Below are 12226 nucleotides of genomic sequence, written 5' to 3'. Positions count from 1 at the left end.
TATAGTTACAATGTTTATCTTACATAATGTGATGAATGCTTTTAACTATACTTACAAATTAATTCTTTCTTCAATCAAAGCAGTATAATTCTCACAACTTTCTTCATCATCCCAGTCCCTCCAAAGAAAGTCATAAAAAAACCTATGATAAATCAAATTGAGATGACAGTGATCAAAATCAGCCAGTACAAAAAAAAAAAAAAAAAAAAAAAAAAAATCAGCCAGTACATGTTTAGAATTAAAAAGACATTCTGATGTCAGAAATCTTTATATGAAGCTTAATTGTTAAGAAAAATATTTCAAAATGATCTTTCAGTGAACTAATATTAAAAGTAAAACTTTATACATTAGATGATCTGCATTCTATTTCAAGTTACTACAGATAAGATAATGTTTCTTGAAGTGGGATTGTAAAATTCATGTTCCACATTTCATAGATTGTGGCTATGGTTTTGTTTACCAAAGAAATAATACTTGAGATATCATCATATTTTTATATTGGGGGAGCATTAGGAAAACAAAAACATGCCCCCAATATTCTGTATTATGCTTATGTATAGCTTCTCTCAAATGATATCAACTTGTAAGAAGCAATCACAATGGGGATGAAGACATCAGGTATTTGTAATGCCTTTAAATGTGAAAAATGAAATCTAATATATTTAAGATGCTTAAATATGAACAGAATTTAGTGGTTTTGGTTTTTGGATTTTGGGTTTTTTTGGCTGCGCCGTGCAGCTTCCCAGAACTTAGTTCCCCGACCAGGGATTGAACCTGGGCCCCGGCAATGAAAGTGCTGAGTCCTAACCACTGAACTGCCAGGGAATTCCCTAGAATTTAGCATTACTTATCTCTAGAACTGTTCAAAATTCAATTTTTGTAAAATGCAAGATCAAAAAACAGCAAACTTCCACAAGAGAGAATGTTTTAAGTAAAAGTTACAAGTATGTTCATTAAAAATAGAAAAATTGAATTCAGCAGTGAGTAAAAGTTAAATAAAGTGCCTATATGAACAAAACTTACATATTAAATTAACTTTTTGAATATGAGAACTTGAACTTTCAGAAGAAATAACCTCTAATACCTTACAACTTCCAAGGCCAAAGCAATATCATGTGAATCAGAATCTTGTCCTTCAACAGGGTACACTTCCAAGAGAGGCACACTATGCTCTAGTTCTTCCAAAATCTCATCGACCAAATCCCTTGGAATATTTGCAATGTTAGAAGAAAAGGGCTCAGCAACAGAAACAGTAACTTTGAAACAAGATGATGAGCTTTGGCGTAGTTTACAAGTTACCTAAGATAAATATTATAAAATTTGTAATTATAAATGAAAGTAAACCATAAGAATTCTTTCTCAAATATGACCTACTTATAAAATTTCTTCTTTTAAATTTTTATGACTTCTCTAACAATCAACATACATAATAATAATAGATCAATATTGAATAAAATATAAACACAATTTTTCAAACTAATTCTTAAACAACATTAATTTTAAGGTTCATGAGAGGAATTGCCTATCTCCCACATTATTCTAAGTTTGAGTTGCCAGACTTTGGGATTTTATAAAATAGTAGTATTAAAAAAAGTTTTTGGACTAATTTTGCCATAAAAGTATGTTTTTAAAAATCCTACTATCTATATTACATTATTTTTAAAAGAAAGGCTAATAAAGTACCAAAAAAAGTAGAATGGACATAATCAAAAAATGAAGTCCTAAAAAAAAAAGGTAAAGTCCTTAGGTTGAATAAATTTAGCTTCATAAACTGCACACTATATTGTGCTTACTTGTCTCATTTCACCACAATAGAGTGATAACCTCCAGCACGTCTGAAAATCAGTGCTTGAGAACCACTGAGTTGACAGTAGCTTTAAAAATTAATAAATTATGCTAAGTATTAACACAAAATTTAAAATTACAGAAGTTGGTAAAAGGGTACAAACTTTCAGCTATAAGGTGAATAAGGTCTGAGGATCTAATGTATAGCATAGTAACTATAGTTGATAACACTGTAGTATATATCTGAAGTTTCCTAAGATAGAACTTAAATCTTTTCACCAAATAAGGGGGGGGGGGAAATATGTGAGGTGATGGATATGTTAATTAACTTAATGAAGGGAATCCTTTCACAATGTATATGGGTGTGTATATATATATATATATATATATATATATATATATATATATATACATATATATATATATAAAACCATCATGTTATACACCCTATCCTACAATTTTGTTAGTTAAACCTCAATAAAGCTGAAAAAAATACACTTCCAATAATGAATTTTAAACATTTTCAAGTACATCACCAATAAAATTGTTTATTTTTAAGTAGATTTTATTTACCTAATGCTACTTATAGCAGCTTTATTCATAACTGCCAAAACTTGGAAACAACCAAGATGCCCTTCAGTAGATGAATGGATAAATAAACTGTGGTACATCCAGGCAATGGAATATTATTCAGTGGTAAAAAGGAATGAGCCATCAAGCCATGAAAGGACATGGAGGAACCTTAAATGCATATTACTAAGTGAAAGAAACCAACCTGAAAAGGCTATAATACTATATGATATCCTTGAAAAGAGAAAATTTTTTCTACTCTTTTACTTAACTGATAGTGTGACTGGGTATAGAATTCTAGGTTAGGATATCACTTTTGTTGACAATATACTTACATAGCTTTTTAAAGTTAAGAACTTACTTTTGAGAAGTCCAATGCTATTCTGCCTCTTGATCATTTATATGAACTTATTGTTTTTCTCTCTGTAATCCTGCTCAACCTTCTCTTTGGCCCTCGTGTTCTCAAATTTCACTATGTGCTAGACAATCAGTGGGCCTTTTCAATTTAGAAATTCATGTCCTTTTGTTCTAGGAAACTTTCACAACTTGACAATTTTCTTTCCTCTGTCTGTTGTTCTTGTTTTCTCCTCTTCCTATTTCTCTCTCTCTCTCCTTCTCCTCTTCTTTTCTTCCCTCCCTCCCTCCTTCCTTTTCTCTCTCTAGAACATTTAATTGGATGTTGGACCCAATCCCCTAACTACTCTCCTCTCTTTCCTTTCCATTTCTTAGTCCTTCAGCTCTACTTTATGGGAGATTTTACTCCACTTTATCTTCTAATGCTTCTAATCCTTCTATTCAGTTTTTCACTTGCTGTTGTATTTTTATTTTCCAAAAGCTCTCTTTCTTTCTTGGAATTTTCCCATCATACAGGATCCAGTTCTTGTTTCATGAATGCTTTAGCTTGTCTCTTCTTTCTGAGAATATTAATAGTTTTATATATGTGTGTGTGTTTTTCTTCTCCCTGTCATCTGTTTCTTCCAAATGTCTTCTTTTCTGCTGTTTTAACCACTGTTTTGATATTTAAGTTTCCTCAAATGTCTGGTGACCCTTGGCTGTCTGCTCATATTTAAGAGTTGAGTACTATAAAGGTAATTGGAAGGTCTTTGTGGAACAAGTCTACTATGGATCCACTGTAAGATGTTCTGCCCAGGCTCTTTCCATGGGAACTTCATGTATCAGTATCTTTAGATCTTTTCTTTTGAACTGATCATAGAAGAATCTTTCAATTTTAATGCCTAGAGAGATATGCCTTAGCTGCCTGTGCTCTAGAAGGAGAATCAGGGTAGAAGACAGAGGATCCTAACATTCAGTCCAATGAAGTATCACAATCTTTTTTTCAGTGGGATACTCCCATCTTTAACCATGCTTCTCAAGCCAGCTTCTTAAATCTGTAGGTTTATGTCTTTTGCCAAATTTGGGGAATTTCAGCCATTATTTCTTTGAATATTTTTTTCAGCCCAATCTTTTCTTCTAGGACTCTGAAGACATGAATTGTTATAGTCTAACATGGCCCTGAGGCTCCGTTTTTTATTTGTTTGCTTATTTTTTGGTTTTGGGGGTTTTTTTCATCTATTTTCTCTCAGGTGTTCAGTTAGGTCATTTCTATTATTCTGCCTTCAAGTTTACTGATTGTTTCCTCTGTCTTCATTCTGTTGTTGAGCACATCCACTGAGTTTTTAATTGCAGTTACTATATATTTTTTAGTTTTAGTTCTAAAACTTTGTTTCGTTTTTTCTTTACATCATTTCATTTTCTTTATATCTTTCATTTACTTACTTTCTATTTCTTTGCTGAGACCTATTTTTTCATTTCACGTGTGTTCATAATTGCTCACTGATGCATTTTTATGATGGCTGCTTTAAAATCCTTATCAGATAATTCTAACATTTGTGTCATCTCAGTGTTGATGTCTATTGGTTTATCTCATTCAAGTTGAGATCTTCCTGGGTCTTATAAGTGATTGAGAGTGACGACAAGTAATTTTCTATTGAAAACTGGACATTTTGTGTATTACATTGTGAGAGTATTGATTTTATTTAAATCTTTTATTTTATCAGTCCTCCTCTGACACCAATCCGGCATGGAAAAGGGGCTTTGTTACTGCCAGATGGGGATGGAAGTCCAGATTCTCTGCTCAGCCTGTGTTGATCCTGGAGGATGAGGGGGTTGTTCATTACTGCTATTCAGGGGTGGGAGTTCAGGTTCTCTATTAGGCCTCCACTGATACCACCCTGACTCAGAGAGAGGAGAGCACCTCATTACTGCTCCCTACGTTGTCTCCACTAACATCATGGGGGTGGTAGTGAAAGTTCTGATTCTCCACTAGACCTTTTCTGACACCATCCTTGCAGGGAGTGGAAGGAGTCCCTTTACCAGTGGGGGTGGTAGTCCGGGCTTCCCATGTAGTCTACACTGACATCATGGAAGGCAGGGAAAGTTCCTTACCACCCAGCTCCCCATTTTCTTCCCACTAGATCTTCTCTAACACCACTCTGGGAGTGGGGTTAGTGTGCCTTGTTACAACTTGGCAAGGGTGGAAGTGTAGGTTCTTCACTTTGTCTTTTCTTGCAAGATGGGAGTGAAGAGCAGCAGTTTTTTTTCTGTATTGTTTGGCTGTCCCTTTCCTAACTTTGACTAGAGAAAGCAGGCTTTTGAGGGGAATTTTTAATTTTTTTTCCTACACCGGTTGGTGTTTCCAGGTTTCCAGGTCCTCTGGTACACAGTCTAGGATATATGAAGCAAAGCCCAGGGAACTCATCATCATGTCATTCCTTGTGTCACAAGGTCCCTAGACAATCTGCCTTCTCTCCAACTTTCAGAGTCTTATGTTTATTTGCACATATAATCCAGGGTTTTTAGCTGTACTTGATAGGAAGAATAGGGAAAAGTTTGTCTACTCCATCTTCCTGGAAGGGAAGTCTCTGTTTCTTAAATAGCTTTCAAGCTATTCTTCTTGAATTCAAGCTCCACCTTCAAGCCAATTCAAGTTCTCAGTACAGTCAGTTCTTAAGCCTTTGGGGTTATGCAGTGTAAATCAAGTGTTTTTTTGTTTTTTTTCGGCTTTCCCTACTGTAAACAGAATTCAACTTTCTTAGCGCTACTAAGTCAGTTGTCATTTATTTATATGTTTTACACCTTCTAAATTGTGTTGCTATTGTCTCCTTTTCTATCTCTTGTCCTTGGGTACCTTTTAAAAAATCCCTTTGCTATCATTTTGGTGAAGGACTCTGGGGACAATACTATAAGAGAAGATACTACAAATTTTCAGACAGGAAACAATATATCAGCTGGACTTCCCTAGTGGCACAGTGGTTAAGAGTCCGCCTGCCAATGCAGGGGACACGGGTTCGAGTGCTGGTCCAGGAAGATCCCACATGCCACAGAGCACCTAAGCCCGCGAGCCACAACTACTGAGCCCACGCACCGCAACTACTGAAGCTCGCAAGCCCAGAGCCTGTTGCTCTGCAACAAGAGAAGCCACTGCAATGAGAAGCCTGCGCACCATAACAAAGAGTAGCCCCTGCTCGCTGCAACTAGAGAAAGCCCATGCGCAGCAACGAAGGCTCAACACAGCCACAAAAATATATACATATATTTTATACCTGTATCTATATCTATATCTATATCTATATATATCATCAAAGAATCAGTGACACTGGATTCTCAACCAGCAACACTGGAAGTTTGAAGACAATGGAATAGAATTTTACAAATTCTGGGCATGAAATCAAACCTAGAATTTGTGTATCCAGTTAATCTGTCAAATAAACTTGAAGATCTGTAAAGATATTTTCAAGCACACAATATCACAAAAATTTTATCTACTTTGTGCCCTTACCCGTGAAGCTATTAGGATAAGATCCTTGGCCAAAATGAGAGAATAAACTAAGAAAAAAGCAATTTGGGGAAATAGGTTATTTACACAAGAGAATGATGAAAGAAATTTCTAGGATGATGATGGAGGGAGATCCCAAAAGCTGTCCAGCAGGTCTAGAGATCACCAAGTTTTAAAACAGGCTTTAAAACCAAGGAGCCTATTACTGGAGTTGGGAGTGTGTGGAAATAGCCGCGATGCAAGCTGTGAATGTTGAGCACAGCCCAAAGTTACTATTTCCTCTTTACAACTATGATATAGCAGAATCAGGTAAATAACCAATTTCCAGAATCCACTGAGAATTCCCTTCAACATCTGCAAATTAAAGATTCTCTAAGCCTTCATCAAGGGATATAAACAAAATTTTAAAGCATGTTGTCCAAGAAAGCTTACTGATGGTGACTAGACATGCTTTTTTTACAGAATTTTAAAAAATCAACCAAAATTCTGTCATCAGAGATAATCACTGTTAACCTTTTGCTCTTTATCTTCCAGTTTTATTCCTATGTACTTCGTTGGATCATACTGTATATTTAGTTCTGTGTCTTCTGTTTTACTTTATGTACACAATAAGCATGTTCCAAATCATTAAGAGTTTTTTTGTTATCATAAGTTTTATAACTACATGATATTCTATCTTATGAATAAATTATCATTTATTTGACCCATATCCTATTATTAAACTTTTATGGTCTTCCCAATTTTTTATTTTATAAATATGACTTGATTACCTTAAATACATTAAATCTTTTTCTACATTTATGATTTCTATAGAATGAATTTCTAGAAATAAAATGAACATTTTTAATTTTTATTTATTTTTCTGTGCAGTGGGGTCTATTTATTTCTTACTATTTTTATTTCTTCCAGCTTTATTGAGAAATAACTGACTTACAACAAATAAACTATTTTAAAGTTCTTAATATATTTTACCAAATTGCTTTCTACAGAGGTTATAAAAAAGTTTCCTTAATATTTGGCCCACTTTGTAACAAAGAAGGATATGCTAGATTTCCTTCCAATCAAATATTATATTTCCAAGCCTTTTCTCTTTGTTGTATGGATCTGTATTAGACAGAATAATGGCCCTCAAATGGTCCCCTAATACTTAGAACCTGTGAATATATTACTTTACAAGGCAACAGGGACTTTACAGATGTAATTATGGTTAAGGAATTGAGATGGGGAAGTTCTCTTGGATTACCCAGTTGGGCCCATTCTAATCATGAGTCTTTTAAAATGGAAGCACCTTTCTAGACTGTAGGGAACCAGAGAGATAGTGTGAGAAGGACTTTGAAAATGGATAAAGGGGGCCACAAGTCATGGAATGCCGGTACCTTATAAAGGCTGGAAAAGACAGGGAAACAGATTTTCCCCTAGAGCTTCCAGAAAGGAATAAGCCCTGTCTACTCCTTGATTTTAGCCCAATTAGTCCCATGTCAGATTCCTTTCCTATAGAATTGTAAAAGAACAAATTTATATTAAGCCACCAAATTTGTGGTAATTTGTTGCAGCAGCAATAGAAAAACTAATATAGCGTCTAAAGCTAAAGCCAGAGATTGAGGTCCATAGGAATAGATTATTGTAACTTCAGAACAAGGAGCATTATATAGCACTGTTGATATTTCGATCCAAGTAAGACTAAAGAAAGAAGTGGAGGCAGACAAAACCACCAAATGTGAATGGTGCAGCACAATCTTAAGAGGTCCCAAGAGCTAGTCTCAATGCCTTGTAATGCAAATTAGAATCTGCCAATATGTTATTCTGCTTTTCTTCTGTTCTCGCTTTTCTTCCCACCTTTCTAATGTTTAAAGGACGTTAGCATTTCGTAGAGGATTTTAAAGCAATCTAATTATGTGTAATCTTGTTTGTTATTTTTGGAATAAGGAAGAGAGTAAATATATTGCATGTAAAATCTTAGAACTTGATAGAATTTTTGGATAACCTAATCCAGTGAGTTTCCATGTAACTTTAGGGATCTTGAAAAGTTTTATGGAATGTAGGGGCTATCATGTGATGTTGAGAGAGAAGCCAAGCAATTGCTATGTTACCATCCCTCATTTCAATCAGGAATGTTCCACTTTAATATGTTGTATATGTGGGACTTCCTCATAAAACTTGACTGAAAAAGCCCAAACTTATACTGTTAAAAAATTTTTTTCAGATACTATAGAGTCCACCTCCTCTTATTTTATCCACATGAAAAAAGTCCAAAGAAGTTATGAAAGTTCTAGGCAAAATCTACTCAAAATCTGAAGTTGGTCAAACCTCAAAGGACCACTAAAAATAGAGTATTATTGGAAAATTAATCCCAAGACTTTCATATTCTTTTGTAGCAGCTATGACTGAAAATATGCCATCCTTTACTGTAAAAATACCACTAATTTACTTTTCCATATAACATAGAATTGAATTGTTTTCAGGCAGTGTGCAATGTAATGAGTTTCAAACACAATTTTTTCTTGTCACCGAAACCACAGATTTGAAATATCTATCTGAAACAGGGGTACCATTTGTGATTGTAAATATTGATTTCTATACAAGGATAATTAACCTTTAAGTGAATTGAATTTATCATGTCAAATATGCTACAATATTTAACATATAGACCTATAAAAGCAAAATTGTATCAGCTGAAGGTTTGGAAGTGGATGTATTATACTAAAAGGGCACTTTTCATAGGAAAATATTTCAAATTTTACCAATAGTTTTCTGATCTATTTTTTTCTTTCCTAATGTAACTAAACCTCATAATTCAGATAAATGAAGATTAAAGAGAAATGATCGGGGAAAAAGGCCCAAGTTAATTAAAGCCTAAGTTACTAAATTTTAAGAAATGCACTTTATTTTTATGTTATTTGAGCAATTAAAACTAGGCTAATAAATATTATGTAATACTACTAGATTTGATTTAATGACAACTGTTTATAGGTAAATGGGTGCTAATATCCCTCCTTACCTTCTTTTTACACTATTAATTTGCTTAGAAACTTAAAATAGAAGTAAACTTTTGTCAACCTTTGTTTAAGTATCAAAGCCTCAAATTAATAAGGTTACATTTTGGTCTTAAAAAGAACTGATAATTTCACTCAAAGAACAAGGATCAGGTGAAAATTATTTACCTCAACCAGTATACCAACAAAAGAAATAGAAGCTTCTTCATATTTCACAAAGAATAACTCAGGATTAGTTTTCCAGACTCCAAGCCATTTGCCTTTCAACTTTAATTTTTCTGATAGGTATCTACACATAGCATCATCAGCATCTTCTGCCTAGCAAAAGAAAAAATAGATACATATAAATATATGAAATTATAGATTTATATATTTTTTTACTGACTTCTATTTAAATATGAAACCAATATACCCTTAAATAATGAAAAACCTGGGAAATAATAGATTTTTAACTGAATCTACATTTAATGGAAAATAGAAACATTAAAAAATTAAAATAAATTTAAAAGAGATCTATTCACTCAATAGAGTAATTCAGAGATGAGACATCTACTTATTATGTTTTAAGTAACTGGTTTTATTAATCCACTGAGCAAAAAGTATACTGTAATTATACATATAAAAACATAGTTATTATCATGTTAAAAAACAGTAATGACTTTTTCTGAACTTTAAAGATTTATTGACTTTATTTAAAATTTATTCAGTACATAAAAATTTAAAATAGAAATCCACTCTATAAAACAAATGAGCATATTAAGCATTCAATAAATATCTGCCCATTTGATTTTCTACATTTCAATTCAGCGACCTCAGGATGATAAATAATATAAACTATTATGAAACTCAGTCATTAGATCCTGACTGATTAATGACACTGTGATTTATATAAATGTTTTTCAATTGCCTTTAAGAGGTCTAGCCTTCTCCAACCTCGAATATCAAATATAAGTTGGTCATTAAGTACCATTCTAGTTTTATGGTAACAGTATTTTTAAAATTTTTCTTCTGATTATAAAATATGGTTAACCTACAGAAAATCTGCAAAATACAGATAATATAAGGAAAACAAAAACCACCCCTAATCCTGACAGCCAGAATAACCATTGTTGATATTTTGGTGCATTTCCTTCCAGTCTTTTTTCTATGCATATATTCATCCATACATATGAAGCATATGTTTTGTCTTCTGATTTTTTTCCTTAACACTATAGCATAAGCATATCTATAGTTTCTGAAAACATAATTTTTACAGCTGCATGATTTTCCATTACATGAAGCCACCACAAGTTCTTTACAGCCCCCATAGTTGGAAATTTAGTTTCTAGTTTTTAAATTTTATAAACATCGGTGCAATGAAATCCTTGTACACAAATTCTTCTGCTATAACTTAAAAAAAGAAAAAACAGGTTAGAAGAAACAATATTTGCTCTATTCAGTATTACCAAGTATGTATCTTCTTTACAAAACCTCATTCCACATCCTAGACTGATGGCTGGGAACCACTCTTAAAGTGTAAACGTTTTGAGTTATTGTAGTGTAAAAGTCAAGGCTAAGTAACCTTATCCTTACGCTTGGGCACAGATTGTTAACGAAAACACTAAGATGCATACCTGGGCACTGATAACCTCTCAGAAAACCAGAAAACACTATGTGATCTGTTTGAAGGAAAATCGAATTGGAACTCTTTTAACAGGGCCTGGGAACCTCTAACAAGGTGGAAGCCCTGGAAGTGTGGAGTAAATTTACTTTTTTTTTTGTGGTACGGGGGCCTCTCACTGCTGTGGCCTCTCCCGTTGCGGAGCACAGGCTCCGGACGCGCAGGCTCAACGGCCATGGCTCACGGGCCCAGCCGCTCCGCGGCATGTGGGATCTTCCCGGACCGGGGCACGAACCCGTGTCCCCTGCATCGGCAGGCGGACTCTCAACCACCGCACCACCAGGGAAGCCCCGTAAATTTACTTTTTGAAATGCAGGGTTTCTTTGTGCCCTCTGTACCCCCATCAGCATAGGAGGAAGACCCGAGTCCCCCTGGATTCCCGTCCGTTTTCTTCTCCTTCTCCTCACCTTGCAGCCCTGCAGCACCTCGTCGCAATACAGCGCCACCTTCTCCTCCCGCCACATCCCCCTCATGGGGGACACGCAGACTGGGGGCAGTGGCTGCGCTTTCTCGTCATCCTCCTCCGGCACCGACAGAAGGGGCTCCTCTTCCTCCTCCTCGGGCCCCTGTCCCCGGCCCTCGGCCTGAGAGCCCGGCAGGAGCTGGAGCCGCCGCTGGGTCGCCTCCCGGACGGCTTTCCGCTTCACGGGGCGAGGGGAGGCCACCACCCACCGCACGGCAGACGCGGCGCTCTTCAGGGTCCCCGCCTCCACCGAGTCCCCGGTGAGCGCGGAGACAGCCTTCTCGCCTCGCTGCCCGGGGCTGACGGTTCGGACGGAGTCTTCAGGCACCGTGGCTCTGGATCCCGACGCCATCTCCTCAGCACCCTGCGGGCCAGCGGCAACCGTTAGTCGCTTTACGGCCCGGATCGCGCGGGCCAATGGGCGAGCAACGAGCTCGGCGGCTCGAGGGGATCCCGCCTGGAGGGAGTTACGGGATGGGGTGGTGGGCGCGGGTCCGGGTGTCGCGGGTGGTTCTGGGGCTTGGAGGTAGGTAGGGATACTGTGGGGCGCGACGGGGCGTGGGGGAAGGAAGGTTCTGGGCCAGCTGTTGGCGGGCGGGGTAGGGGCGCCACTAGATGATGCCCACTCCGCGGGCGCTGGCTCTAACCTCACCCTACTCACCTCAGAACCATCCAGAGACAGACTTCTCTCCCCATGGAGGGTTTTCATGGGGTCCTCACACGTTTTCAGGGTGATTGTGCGTCACCCTCCAGGTCCTCATGACCTAACGAATGTAGGTGGTACCTAACCCTCTATACACGCGTGTCTGCACAAACACAACCTGGAGGAAAATTTATTTTTATACTGGGTGGTGATGATAACTACAACTTTCTGGTTATTACTAGAGTTAACTCCAGTGTCAAATCCAACGACGTAGGTT

The 12226-nt window shown here is 36.6% G+C and overlaps 1 protein-coding gene across 1 annotated transcript in view; it reads right to left on the bottom strand.

Annotated features, from left to right (window-relative positions):
- Positions 1–11756, bottom strand: part of SHCBP1L (SHC binding and spindle associated 1 like) — a 45510-nt gene extending 33754 nt beyond the window's left edge. The window contains exons 1-4 of the mRNA XM_027083070.1: positions 11251–11756; positions 9352–9501; positions 1085–1299; positions 56–142 (exon numbers count right to left, since the gene is read on the bottom strand). Coding sequence (XP_026938871.1) covers positions 56–142; positions 1085–1299; positions 9352–9501; positions 11251–11658 — 860 coding nt within the window. The 5' untranslated portion in view covers positions 11659–11756. The remainder of the gene's footprint in view (positions 1–55; positions 143–1084; positions 1300–9351; positions 9502–11250) is intronic.
- Between the last annotated feature and the right edge of the window lie 470 nt (positions 11757–12226).

Source organism: Aethalodelphis obliquidens, unplaced genomic scaffold (assembly GCF_003676395.1).
Source record: "Aethalodelphis obliquidens isolate GAN/ISIS:26980383/991018 unplaced genomic scaffold, ASM367639v1 scaffold48, whole genome shotgun sequence".
Lineage (NCBI taxonomy): Eukaryota > Metazoa > Chordata > Mammalia > Artiodactyla > Delphinidae > Aethalodelphis > Aethalodelphis obliquidens.
Note: the sequence above shows the minus strand (reverse complement) of the source record. Positions and strands in the feature narration are given on the sequence as shown.